We start from the raw sequence: 14,460 nt of genomic DNA, 5'->3' as shown, positions 1-14,460 counted from the left end.
GTTTTGAATTCTAACGTCGTTGGCCTTTGAGTAGTACAATTATAAAAAAATCAAACATTGCTATGAATTTTCTGTTTATAATTTATTAAAACAAGCATATTTTTAAACCAAGTTTTAACATTTCGGTAACCACATTTATTATTAATAGATTTTTTTTTTGCCAGGATTGTTGAATTAGGCCGCCTGGCTGGGTCGAAAACGACGTACAGAACTCCAGGTGTAAACGCGCCATTTACAAACCGCTCAAGATTTCTTTGAAGTGTCTGATTACGAGCAGCATTCAAGATCCATTCATTGCACAATTTTTTTTTTTTTTTTTTTCGTGGTTTTGTTTTCAACGTGTATTTTTTGGGCAGTGGAAAAAGCTAAAACGGGTGTTTCCACGGGCGTTTTAACCTCATTTTGACGCTATATATTTACTGCGTTCTGTTGACTACTTTAGAAATCAGTAGAACCACACAGGGCAGTTTTTCCGCGTGACGATGTGACGTCATTCACATCCGGGTATGGACCCGGACCGCGCTCCACAGGTTCGGACTGTGCTAGGCGGCCATCTTTTTTTTTTTTTTTTTTTTGGCGCGTTTTGAAACTAAACGACCGCGGAGAGTTAGTTCTCTGCGCTTGCGACACTCATTCGGGTCACACTGGTCGTTAAAGAACGAACGGTGACAGCGTGTTTCGTTGGGTGAGGAATGACGGCCCGTGGTGGGGAGGAGGGGGGGGGAGGGGCAAGTTGGCCTGCTGTTTCCCTTACCCGAAATAAATAACGGACTAAAAAAAAATTCCGCGTCCCCGACTGTTTAGTCACTCAACTAAAAGTGGGTTGACCCTAAAAAAACCTGCCTTCTCCCCCTCTCTTTTCGGTTCCACCTCCTCACCCTCCCCACCCCCGAACCAATTACGTTCCGTTCCTTCTCTGTTTCTCGCGCGCGGGGGGGCCGCCCAAGGCAATGCAGTCTCTTTTTTCTCCCCCGCCCCGTTCGAAAACCGTCAGTCTGCAACCAGCAACACAGGCGGTTGGCTGCTCACGAGAGATCTTCTTGGCTGCGGACTTTGACGTTAGACCTGCGCTTTCTCGACGACCGACCAGGGTGAAAAACTCACACTCGCTCGCCCACTAACCCCCTGTAGAGACCACCCTTCCTCCCTTGCGAGAACTTTCAATTCTTCCTCTTCGCGAAACTCGCTTCAAGATGCCTGGACGACCTCTTTGGCAAGTAAGTCGCTTTCTCACTCCTCCTTGTTCAACATGTTGCAAGGATCGTTCATGTTTTACTGTATATCTGTACATATTTTTTTTAATGCGAAGATTAACAAACCCGAGAGAATTGTGTTGATAATAATACTCATACTATCAACGACGTGTTTTATCGTCACCAACGCCGAAATAACCACTTTTTCAAAAAGAAATCACAGGTTATCGTTGGTTTCTTTTTTTTTTTTTTTTTTTTTACTTCGTCAGACATCCTCTGTAGGCTGTTCCCCAATTTTTATTAAAATCGTCGTACGTGTTGGCCACGTGTTGTGTTTATTTTAAGCCACTTGTTGACAGCGAGGATTTTTTTTTCTTTTCTCGACGCAGCGGTGCTATCTAGCAGGTTAAACACGTACTATATCGCACCGTCACTTACGACCTAGCCGGATGCAAAACTGTCCGTGAACAGACTTTTTAATTTTTTTCCCCCGTCGGATCCTCGTTCAGCCAATCACGTAAGCAGCTCTTGGTTCGCATGGCGATCATAGAACATTTCATAAATTTAAAAAAAATAATAATAATTTTGAAAAATTAAAATAAAGTGTAATTTCATCTTGTTTTACATTTGTTGTTTGTGAACAATCATACCAAAAAACGAGGCCGTTAAAGGCCTTACTACGCTTCGGTCGAGAGAAGAAGAAAAGTCCTTTTTATAAAGCTTTTCGTATTATGATTCCTAAGAAGTAGATGACAAATTATAGTAAATAACAGACTATTTTTTTTTATATTTTTTTACGTTTTAACATTGCGCTATGTTATGCAAAATATATTCTAAGAATAAAAAAATTGTACTTTAGAGCCAAAATTTTTTTAGCTGGTTACTTGATTATGGTTGCAATTATTTTAAATCTTAGAATGTATTAAATGTTATCGTCTTTATCCTAGGTGGCTTAGTGGTAGAGATTCGAACCAAAGACGCCAGAGTTCTAAGTCAGGCGCGCAACAACTGAATCTTAACACTGGAATGATGTTCCCCCTTGTGAAATACGCTGGTCAAGATAAATAAGGGATCCGACAAGATTAATTAGGGGAGCAGATAAAGATGTGTTTTCAGCAGCAGTGCAAGCTGCAAATAATAGTGCCTAGTAACTTGAGCAGCATCTCTCATCACTCGTGCAGAACATGGAAAATGGCCCTTATGGCCGAGCGGCTATTTATCCTCCGACAGCGCACGCTATCATATATTCTCAGCAGTACTGGCCATACGGGGAGACCGTACAACATATCGGAGGACTGTTGCTTTAGTGTTCATGACAGTTTTGTGCTGTCCTACAGACGCCATATCCCCTCTCATGCCAAAAACGAGCATATATGTAATTTTACATATGACAGCATATCGTACTGCAACAATGCTCTGAAAAAGATTCTGGTATTAAACCTCTAGTATAATTTTCGTCTGATTCCTCAATTATTTTGAGCAGTGTATTTATTACTCTCTTACCACCAACCATCTGGCGCAGCCGGAAATTTAATTCGTTGATTGTGGTCCGTCAATAAAGGCATCCTGAGAAAAAAAGACAAACCGGCTCGACAAGTTGATATGTAGGTTAATGAGTAGAGACCTGCAAAATTCGCTGTTTATGGCCTTCAGGATAGACTGCACATACCCCTGTACACTCGGGAAAATAACGCAAGTTCATTGGCTGCCGACTTGTAAGTCGTCTCAGCTGGTTTGTCTGTGATTCGATCATTCTTTGGTTGAGGGTTTATAACTGGTCGAGATTCGTCCAGATGAACAGTAAGCCAATAGCAAAATTATCTAAGAGGTATATGTGTTTGAATTCTAGCCTATCACCGAATGAATACGCGAATTTTGCAGGTCTCTATTATTGAGGTTCGCGCCTACGCCAATAGCAGAGGTTACGCATTGCTGAGAGCCAACCTTCATAGCTCAGTTGGATGAAAACCAGCTTTCGGTGGTAGGGATTCTGGGTTCAGGTCGCGGGTGAGACATTGGCGTGAACTTGTATCGGAAACTGATCCTTTATGCGTATCCGATTGTATTAAAATTAAGAAGGGAATTGGATGTGATTGTTTTGCAAAGCTGCACGATTACCAAAATTTGAATTGGGAATCGTTTATAAGACTTTGAGGAACATTGTCCACCGGTAGCAAATGTTACGTGAAACGTATCCAATTGTATTTCAACACAAAATATTAAAAATAAAGTAAGCAGTTGATTTTGGTTTTGATACGAAACTGTATGTACATTAAAAAAAATCATAAACCTCTTATATAAACTGGATACTCGCAGTAAGGAACCTTTTATGGTCTAAATTGGTCATACGTTTGTCGAAGTCTACGAGAAACTTGCAAAAAAATTTTCCAAATATTTCTTGTAGCATAGACTAGTAATTTTTGTCAAATTATTGTATCAGGGAAAACCCGCGCATGAATAAAATCTCAAAACTCAACCCTTGTTGCTCGAACCCAGGGGATGATTAGGGGGATATTTTCCCCCCTCGCCTTTTTTTTTTCTCTGTTTCCCTTTTTTATTCCCCCGTCACCTTCATACGGGAAGCCTTCTTTTCACAGACGAGAGAGCCAAACGCCCGATCGTGCATCTTCGGTTTTTTTTGTTCATTCTAACTCATGATAACTAATGGTCAATTAGGTTAGGTTAGCTACATTATAAATACTTTAAAACATTGTGGACGGTTGATTTGGTTAGGATAGCTACATTAAAGATACTGTGAAATCATGTAAACGGTTTCCTAGCCCTGGATATAGCTACATATTAAAAAGTTATTTGCTAAGCAACCATGAAATGATTTTACAGTATTTTTGATGTAGCTATACTTACCTAATATAACCAACCATCCATAATGTTTTAAAGTATTTATAATGTAATCCTAATCGACCGCAAAATTTAATGCCACGCCGGTTTATACAATGAGATATAACGAAAAAAAAAAAGCGAGCATGAACTTCGGGTGTGGCTCTCTCGTCTGTGAAATGAAGGCTTCCCTCTTCATACATTATCGATGGCTCTGGCCTACCTCGTACACGGTATTTAAGCAAGCTTTTGCGTCACGCGATCGATCGAGGAACGGAAACACGCAAGACGTGATTTTTTTTTTTTTGCCCTTTAAAGAAAATGAACTTTGGCGCTGCAGGTACATATGCAGTGACGACCCGTGAATTTGCAGGATTTACTTTTGCGGGGGCCTTATATTTTGTTGAAAGGTCTTATAGGAGGAGGGCCTGGGACTATGGAATAGCCCCCCCCCCCATATAATAGCCCCCCTGATAATATTAAAAAAAAAAGTGTATGTACTTATGTACGTGCATTAGAAGTTATACTTATTTTTTATTTAAGACACTGAACTATTTTGAAATATACTGTAACAAAAATAATAGTTCTACTATTATGACGTGTTTTATTTATACCTATGCGAATTCATGGGTATTCATCTTAACTTAATAAATTTAATTTCACTTTAAGTGAAAATAGTAGGTACCACCTAGTATAAAATAAAAAAATCCAATGGACTGAGCTAACTATTTAATAATATAGCAATAATAAAAAAAACAAATAAAATGTATTCGTATATTTGCTTAAAGAAAAATTTGTATAATCAAGAAATGTTTATCAAGTAATGTGTTTTTTTTTTTAAAGTAAAGCATTACACTACCAAGTTTGCTGAGAGTATGCAAGGAAAATGAGCGTTGTAATGCCAATGTCCTAAGAAGTTTAAAAATACAAATAACGAATTGAAATTGGGTCAAGAAATTCGTCAAGAATGCGTTGTATTGATTTTAATTTTTTGCGCTGAGCAGCCGAGAAGTTATCTCCCGAGTAGTGACCCCCCCCCCCTCCACAACTGAAGCAAGTGTCCTAACTATTTTCAACGGCCAACATTTTCCACATGTAAACGTAATTCTGAAATTCAAATGCTAGATGTTTTTAGAGTGAACTACGAGGAAATTATCTTTGAAAGATTTGTGCAATGGGAGTGCATGACTTGATGTAAGCTTTTTGCTTAATTCGTGTTTTTGTCTTTTGAATTTTTTTGTAGTTTTCTACAGACATACATGTGCTTAGCAATGGCGTATGTCCAAAAGCTTACATCAAGTCACTACGAGGAAAGAAACAACTTTCCCCTCCCCCCCCCCCCACCCAGGCGCTTCGTCTATTCCTTCCGTGGCTTTGGTCCAACCGTTAAATACACATTTGTCACTGACATCCAGAAGCTACTGACTAGAGGCGGTCCTAGACTTTGCGATACCGGCCATTTACTTTGTCAGGGTCCTAACAGTATGGGGTAGGGCCTTACCACCCCCCTCCCGGAGGGGGGGGGGGGGTGTTTGTGATTATAGATTAGCCCCTAAGAAATTTTTTAAATTTAACACTCTCAAACAATGTCTTTCAACCAAATTTGAACTTAGAATTCACCCATTTTTTTAATCTACCTTAAGAAATTTCCATGTTCTTTCTAGAAAAAAAAATGATACTCGGGTTAGTTTTATTAATGCTAACTATCAAGTCCCGGTGAAATCGCGCCATTGTATGAGGCATTAAAATCGTTGAAGGTTTTTGTGATATGAAATCATGAAAACTTAGTTGAAATCGAAATGTGTTGTTCAGCAATTAAAATTAGATGCTAATAAAATTTAAACTTTTTTTTTCCAATCAAGAGGATGCCTCTTACTTCAGATCATGATATTATATTTACGTTAATCATATATAAACTTGTGGACTTGTTAAATGGTTAAACTTTTACGAAATAAAAAAAATGCATAGCATACTTTTTGCACAATTAGCTGCCAAATTTAAGTTTTCATTGTTTTTGGGTATACAAATGAAGAGAATCAACTGGAAAACAGGTTTAAATGCAATAATACTGGGTACTTCACAATAGGGTTGTATATCTATTACAATAACTTATTTTATTTTCCTTATCTGTCAAAATTCTCAACAATTTGAGGATTTTTAAAGGTAAGTTAAAATTAAATAAAATTTTCTTAATGAACTTCGTACCTTTTCTTGAAGTAGCCAATAGCATTGCTATTAAACCTAAAAAAAAATTAGTCCTGTTTTACAGCTGGTTCTCTTGGTTTGTACGCCCCAAAAACGTTAAAAATTTAATTTTGACAACTAACTACGCAAAAAGTATGCAACGTTAATGTATATATTTTTTTTCATTTCACGGAAGTAAAACCATTAAAAGAGTCTACATGTTGACCAACGTTTCACTTAAATACAAAATAATGACCTAAAATGTGATGCATGACCATTGATGCCCTTTTTTTTCACAGAAAAACCAGACAAATAAGAATCATTTAAAAAAGAAAAGAAAATGGCCGTGGGCGGTTTTCCAGACTTGCTCTGCTCTGGAGCCGCCTCTGTTTCCCGACCAATCAATCTTCATTTCACATTCTTTCCTGAATGCCAATTTGGCAGTCTGTTCCTTACGACGGCACCGCTTGCCTTGGAGTTTACCGAGTGCTTGGTCACCCTGGATGCGATGAGACGAGACGAGACTAGACTAGACTAGACTAGACTAGACGAGACGAAACTAGACTAGACTAGACGAGACGAAACTAGACTAGACTAGACGAGACGAAACTAGACTAGACTAGACTAGACTAGACTAGACGAGGCGAGACTAGACTAGACGAGACAAGACGAGGTGAGACGAGACGAGAAGAGACACGTGGGAGTAATAGTGTTTGGACTTCAAAAATAATTGCAATACTACCTTAGTAGGCATAATATGAAATTCGTCAAGACATTCAATGCTGGATGCAATAAGTTAAAGAACATTCGAAAAATCTTCGCTGCATTGAATATGAGAAAATGTTGGATCGATCTTTTTTTTTAATATTGGCGAACATGTAGGTTGTTATGAACATTGCGTTCTTCAAATGTTCCGGGAGTTTATAAAACTTTCCAAAACATTTCCAGAAGAAAATATATTTACTTCGAAATCTACCTACAACTGTAGGCTGTGCCGAAAGGTTTTTTTTTTGACCGGAATTCTTAGTCATAAATGAACTTCAGGTGGCCACACGGAGCCAGACGAGACGTGACGCTACACCTGGAGACAAATATCAGCGCCACCGTCTCTCAGTTCGCTCAGGAGACGGTCTCGTCGCTTGCCTCAAACGTGGATACAGAAAATTTTTTAAGTGCAGTTAATGCAAAAAAAAAATGCTTATGGGACATGAGCTCAAAGTTGTTGAGCTGCAACAATAGGCAATCACTGTGCACTGATCATCGACAGCACTGTACGTCCCAACACTTAATTTTTTTCTCGATAAAATGTTATACTTACATGAAAGTTTGCAACAATGCACACGATATAAATTTTTTTCTTGATATCTTCTTTATATTTAAAAAAAACTGCTGTGGAATATACTCCTTCTGAAGTATTCTTTTGTGTAACAATCTCCATGTTTTGAGAAATCATGCCTAAAGTACACTCAGCAACTTTTGCTGTCCTAGAAAGGCGGTAGTTAGAAACAGTGCGATCGTTAAAAAATTGTTTTTTTAGCACACGGTATTTTTCTTACTGTCTTGTCCAGCGGGCAGGCGCCAGAAGTGATGACAACTCCGGAGGGCTAAGGGAGCATCCAACTTTCTGGGCAGCCGAGTGGGGTAGGGGGCCGGAGGTGGTGCATAAGCTGGGATGGGTAGCCTCAGCCCCTGTGTATAGCCAAAGCTCTAACGCCCTTCCTGGTTGCGTATGCGGCGTGATCCGCATCCATGCCCATGGGGGCCCCGGGGCGGTAGGGCCTTACGGCTAAGAGCGCTGGGTCAACAAAGAAAAAAAGGGGGGGGGGGAACACCTTGCACGGCATAACCATAATCATGTCTTGTCCAGCGGTTTTGATTGATATTGAAATTCTGTAAGCATCTCCAGGACGTGTCTCGTACGATACTGCGACAGTTCAGTGTGGCCAGGCCGTCTGGAGACAGTCTCGTCGCGTCTCTCGAGTCGCGTTCAGTGTAGGCAAGCCCAGGGTTTCACATCTTTAAGGTGTAAATTAACCATATCTGTACATCGAGGGCACTCAGCTACCCGTTTCATCCATCACGTGTACGCCACCACACACTTTTCAAGAACGCAAACGGGTTTATGAGAAGCCTGAGATGTCCATCAAGTTCTGTCCCTGCCCGAATACGCCAGAATATTCACCACCTTCGGCCAACCTCGGGATTTGTTTTATTTTTGCGCAGGAAAAAATGAATTCAAACATTAAAAGTGGTCGGTCAGGTTAGCTACATTAAAACACTTTAAAACACTGTGGACGGTTAGTTATGTTAGTATAGCTACATTAAAATAAACAGAGAAATATAAATATATAAGCTATAAATAAACCCGAGGTTGGCCGAAGGTGAATATTCGGGTGTGTTCGGGCAGGGACAGAACTTGATGTACATCTTAGGCTTCCCACGGGTTATATCCAACTGACATCTCTAGCTGTTTACGTCCGGACGATGACGAATCAGAGCTTGGCGTCCGTTTCGGCCATTTTTGACGTCAGCTGTGTGTTCGTGGAGGGAGGTAGGAAGGGGGGAGGGGGGGTGGTTGTAGCGGAAGAGAGGTCATGTCTGAGCGAAGCTTTCAAGAGCTGCGGAGGTAGACGAACAAAGGAGTCCAGTCCAGCAGTCCCGCCGCTTGGTGTATACAGGACCTAAAAATAACCAGTAGGAATCTTCTGTCGGGAGAACTGGTAATGGTTCTGCCTGTTGAGGAAGGAAAGACCGTGATGGGGGATTGGGGGGGGGGTGAGGGTGAACTAGGGCAAAAAAATATACCACGTGATCTGCCAAATGCCAAAAACCTCACGTCGTGTTGGTTGAAGCCATCAGCAGTCACGACGAAAACACGGGGCCCGCCGCGCCGAGAGAGGAAGCTGCTAAAAACATCCATGTCAAAATACATTGTCCGTTTTTATAAAAAAAAATTCGGACGCACACCATACACACGCCATACCTCATACGTCATGGGGAAAACCCGAAGAACGGACAAATAAAGATGAATATAGTACACAAACGCACGCAAGGCAAGCCATGATCAGCCCGATATAAAATCGCCGAGTTGTTGTTTTTTTTTATTTTTTTTTATTTATCCGTTTAGTATCATCAGTGTTGTTGGTTTTTTTTTTTTTTTTTTTTAAAACTGTCTCCTCGTCGTTGTTGTCTCACTGCGTTCGTCTGTGCTGTGATATTGTTCTGACTAGTAATACCTCCCATGAAATTCTCTTTGCTGTCTGCCCATTCATTTGGCATCGGCTCGCGTTCTCTGTGTGTCTGTGCGTTCATCTCTTTCCGTGTCCATTCTTCAGGTTTTCTCTGTGACATACAGCATATGTCCTGAATGAGAATGACGTTTTAAATCGATCTTCCTCGTTGCGAGAATCGTCCAAAGAACATACAATGTTGTATATCAGGTGGCGCAAATCTGTAGGCCCGAGAGATGTTCGCGTGGGTTTTAACCGACACAAGTAATCTCTGGTTAATGTTTGTATGTTGTATACTGCCCGTATATGTTGCCCGTACACATGCAATACGCAGAAAACCTTAATATAAACACAAAGTTTTTCATAAAACATAAAATTTTTACGTTTTATCAACGAAAACGGGCCCCCTTCAGAGTGGGGCTTCTTAATTCCGATTGGTGGGGGGGGGGGGGGGGGGCAGAGAGGGTCACCCCCACCCCCAAGAATCTACGCCCATGTTATAATACATATTTATTTATCTCGATACCCTGCTATGAGCTGAGGGAATAAATTTTTTTGCAAATCAAATTCGTTTTTAGAGTAACGAGATCGAGTCGGAGAAAAATGGATGTCACAGGAAAACTGAAGAATGAGCAACAGAGATGAATGCATAAACAAAACAAGAAGAAAAAAAGGGCGCGTGTAACTCAGTTCACGTGATAAAAGTGAAACTTCTTTTAAAACTTCAAACCTCGAATCGTACATAATTATAACGTAAGAGAGTAAAACGTCAGAGAGAGAGAGAGAGAGAGAGAGAGAGAGAGAGAGAGAGAGAGAGAGAGAGAGAGAAAGAAATTAGACAATTTTTTTAAGTAAACATGAATCAACAAAATTACTACTCACTTCATAATAAGCTCAAACCCCGCTGTGTTGCACTCTGCCCAAACACTCCCCTACTAGATGCCAGCAAGTCAGGGTAGCGTCAGGCGCAGGCGGGTCCCTACCGCCGCTACCCGCCTATCCCTGCAGCACGGCAGGGTTCAACCTGAGCTTTCATGAAAACGTTGCATTGAAATTCGGCCTTGAAATTTTACCCCCGTCGCACCCAAAGAAGTTTCACTCCAACAAGCCAAAAATCAGCTGGAGTCAAATATTTAAAAAGCTATACAGCACGCATAGTTTCACGTGGAAAGAGGAATTCAGTCAGGGAAAAAAAAAAATATTACAGCACTGACGAACACAGTGCAAACTATTTCTTGGCAAATGGTTTCCGAAAGAATCTTTTATGAAGGTACAGAAAGAAAAAAAAATTGTGTTTCTGTAAAGTCGGTTTACGGACGATAGTTTAACGTGACAACGTCATAACAAAACATTGATAAAATGATTGCATACTTTTATGAATAAAATTGAATCATTTTTATTGAATTATCACTATTTTGAATGGATACAAATAAGGAGTGAAATTAAATCTACAATTTAATTGATAAATTTACTTTTATTTGCACTTATTAATTCAAATATGTTTATTACTTTAACGAAGAGATTATTTTAACTATAACTTTTATACATGTTTGCTATTTAACTTCTTCCAATCTGTGTTATTCTGTTAAGGATAGGACGATGATAGGAAAAGTAGGAAACGAATGGGAGTGTTTCAAGTTTAATGTGCCTCGAAAAAAGTCAAATCGATGGTTGTTCCAATCGAGTGGAAGAGAGATAGATGAGGCGCAAGCGTACGATGAGCGTAACGGGACAATGTGCGTAACGGGACACTTTTTCGTGCGTGCAGCCGGCGTTCATCGATTTATTAGACGTCGTCACGTCAAAAAAGTTTTTCCATGTAGGCTTACTCGACCCCATAGGCCGCTCTTGCACGGCGGTGCCCGAGACGCTAGACAGGAGCCCGCTCCGCCCAGAGACGGGAGAGATCTATTTTCGAGACGGGGTCTTCCAAATATCCAGGCGCGCGCTTCCAAATACAGCGGCCGAGACACGGACCCCGCCCGTATCGTGTTGCGGCCCTCCTGCGCAAGCCCGTCGCTGGTTCGAATCCCCGCGGCGGAGGGAGTGTGTTATTCCCGGCGGTGGCGCAGTTGGCAGCGCACAGACACTTGGCCGGTCCCCGGTTCGAATCTCGGGGCGGATATCTAAATGTAGGGCGCGAGCAGTTAGGACCTTTCTCACCCGGGCACACACACACACGCGGTGTGAAGCGCTTCAGAAGGAAGAAAAAAAAAAACATTTGTCGGCGTGGTTCCTGTTTACGAAAAACATTTAACTTGACAACGTCTAATAAATCGATTAACCCCGGTTGCACGCACGAAAAAAGTGTCCCGTTACGCACATTGTCCCGTCACGCTGTGTCCCGTTACGCTCATTGTACGCTTGCGCCGCATCTATCTCTCTTCCACTCGATTGGAACAAACATCGATTTGACTTTTTCGAGGCACATTTAACTTGAAACACTCCCATTCGTTCCCTAATTTTCCTATCATCGTCCTATCCTTAACAGAATAACACAGATTGGAAGAAGTTAAATAACAAACATGTATAAAAGTTATAGTTAAAATAATCTGTTCGTTAAAGTAATGAACATATTTGAATAAATGAGTGCAAATAAAAGTAAATTTATCAATTAAATTGTAGATTTCATATCACTCCTTCTTTATATCTATACAAAATAGTGATAATTCAATTAAAATGATTCAATTTTATTCATAAAAGTATGCAATCATTTAATGAATTTTTTGTTATGACGTGGTCACGTTAAACTATCGTCCGTAAACCGACTTTACAGACAACCAATTTTTTTTAATAATACACTAACGACGTATTAGTGGTACCGTATTTACGAGATTCCGGTTTTAAACTGCATTAGCGGCAGTACCCGGCGTTGCCCGAGCTGAACACAGGGAGACACGTTGTCCGCGAGTTGAAGAAAAATGGATAGCGCCGCACTACAGCGTTTTGGACACAGATAAATGACATGCAATTGCTGTCTGTGTGTCTGTTACCTATGATTTTCTGTCTACCCATTTAGATCAGTTGAACGGTTAAGTTGATGCGCTGCAGCGCCATCTAGCGGCGAGTTACAGAAAAATAAATTGATAGCATAAAAATCTCCACGAAAAAAAAAACACACTTAGATGTGCCAAGTTTCATGGCGATTGGTCAAACGGTGTCAGAGTTTATCGAAAAGGTTTGGGAAGGAGGGGGGGGGGGCGGGGGAATGAAGCGGGATTGAGATGGTCAATATGCCTCCCCACTTCTTTCATTCTGATCGCAACTTTTCGTCCGGCCAGAAAAAAAAAAAAATTAGAGAAAACAATAAGTAGCGAATACGAATTCCGCCCCCCCCCCCCCCCCCGCCACCCAACCCTTTTAGAACGAGAGACAAGAAAAATTCCTGGGTACAGTGACCACAGTCCTTTGCATACATTCGGAAATCGTCAACACTTCGCTGGAAGCTGACTGTTTTGAATGAAGGTTTCCCATTGGCTCAGCCCTTCACAAACACGGCGGGCCAGCCACTTAAAGCGCAACAAAAATGAACGTATTCGAATGATGGGGTTTTTACGAGGGGCAGGTCAATGAAAATCCTCAAATACCATCAACCGTCGAAGGTTTTCGATATTCGAGAAAAATATTCGATAGGAAATACTGAAGGAAATAAAGTAAATAAAATAAATTCAACAATTATAACCTCTAAAGTTTACTAGGCCAATTTTTTTTCTTCATACCTATCTTGTTGCCTTTTCTCCCCCAAGATACTGTACTTTTAATAGGTAATTATATAAATAAAATTACAATATGTTTTGATTTTGGAAACTTAATTTGTGAAACAACCATTTAAAACCGTATAATTTTTCTACAACATAGTTTATATTTTTAAATTATTGTATATTATTTTATTTTTTACTATTGACTATATTCGGATACGAGGGGTAGCCTATATTCGAAATACTCCCTGCAATTGGTGAACGTAAAAAGAAATGGGTGCATGATGTTAATACAAAAATAAATGAATTTGGAGCATTTCAACATTTGATGAAGCAGTTGCGTTAAGATGACGCCAATTTTTTTTTGTTGGATTATTTCAGAATAAATACAACTCACAATCAGTTTGATAGCAATCTTTTGAAATCAAATCCCAGGCACTGACCTGCATATCCTGCCTTCTATGTATATTCTTCCATCGATTCATTCCATGAACATGGATGTTTTCGTCCTTCTCCAATAAAATATTCACGTCGACATTACACTAGTTCAAAGCGAACGCAGAAGAAAATAAAATAATAGCCGAGAACCAAACACCTGGCTACGTCGCCGACATAGCGAACACAGCTCTGTGTGGTCAGTGACATCTGAGATGTAGCTGGCTGTATTTTACTCGCGTGGATAACATTGCGAACATAGCGAGCTCAGCGCCCTGTGTAGTTAGATGCCGCGCTGCCTTCTCGCCTTGCGTAGTCAACTGCTAGATTTTAGTGGTGACAATGACATGTGGCCGGGAAATGAAGATGAAGGTGGAATGCAAGTCCCTTTGATTGCTTTCAAAGTTTCTTTTCTATGCCTTTATTTCATGCCTAAAAATTATTATTCCAAACACACGCATTTTAGCAATTTTTGCTCTCGCAAAAATACCGTTTAAAAACGAAATAAAATAAAAATCACTCATTTGACCTCAGCGTATTACTAATTGCTTATCGCAAACAGTCCCTACTCAGATATCTCGAGCATTTTTTTAATCGCGTTTTTTTACTTCTGAAACTCCACTCACAGTGTGTGTTCCCGGGTAGACCTTTCGACCAACTGACTGGTAGAAGCTAATATACATATTTTATTTTTGTTATTTCACCCAGGAAAGCTTAAAAAGCATTACAGAAAATTACAATATTAGAAACCTTTTTTGGGATACATTCAATTGCCTCTGAAATCACCAAGGTCATAACTAAATGATATATGAAGAATTCCACTCAGGATAACATTAAAAAACCTTGAAGGAATAGGAACGTTCAATACTTTGTCGCTTTATG

At 40.2% G+C, this 14,460-nt stretch overlaps 1 protein-coding gene across 1 annotated transcript in view; it reads left to right on the top strand.

Moving 5' to 3' along the window:
- Nucleotides 1–901: 901 nt before the first annotated feature.
- Nucleotides 902–14,460, top strand: part of LOC134539582 (muscle-specific protein 20-like) — a 69,585-nt gene continuing 56,026 nt past the window's right edge. The window contains exon 1 of the mRNA XM_063381739.1: nt 902–1,217. Within this exon, the coding sequence (XP_063237809.1) occupies nt 1,194–1,217 (24 nt within the window). The 5' untranslated portion in view covers nt 902–1,193. The remainder of the gene's footprint in view (nt 1,218–14,460) is intronic.

This window comes from Bacillus rossius, chromosome 15 (genome assembly GCF_032445375.1).
Source record: "Bacillus rossius redtenbacheri isolate Brsri chromosome 15, Brsri_v3, whole genome shotgun sequence".
NCBI lineage: Eukaryota > Metazoa > Arthropoda > Insecta > Phasmatodea > Bacillidae > Bacillus > Bacillus rossius.
Note: the sequence above shows the minus strand (reverse complement) of the source record. Positions and strands in the feature narration are given on the sequence as shown.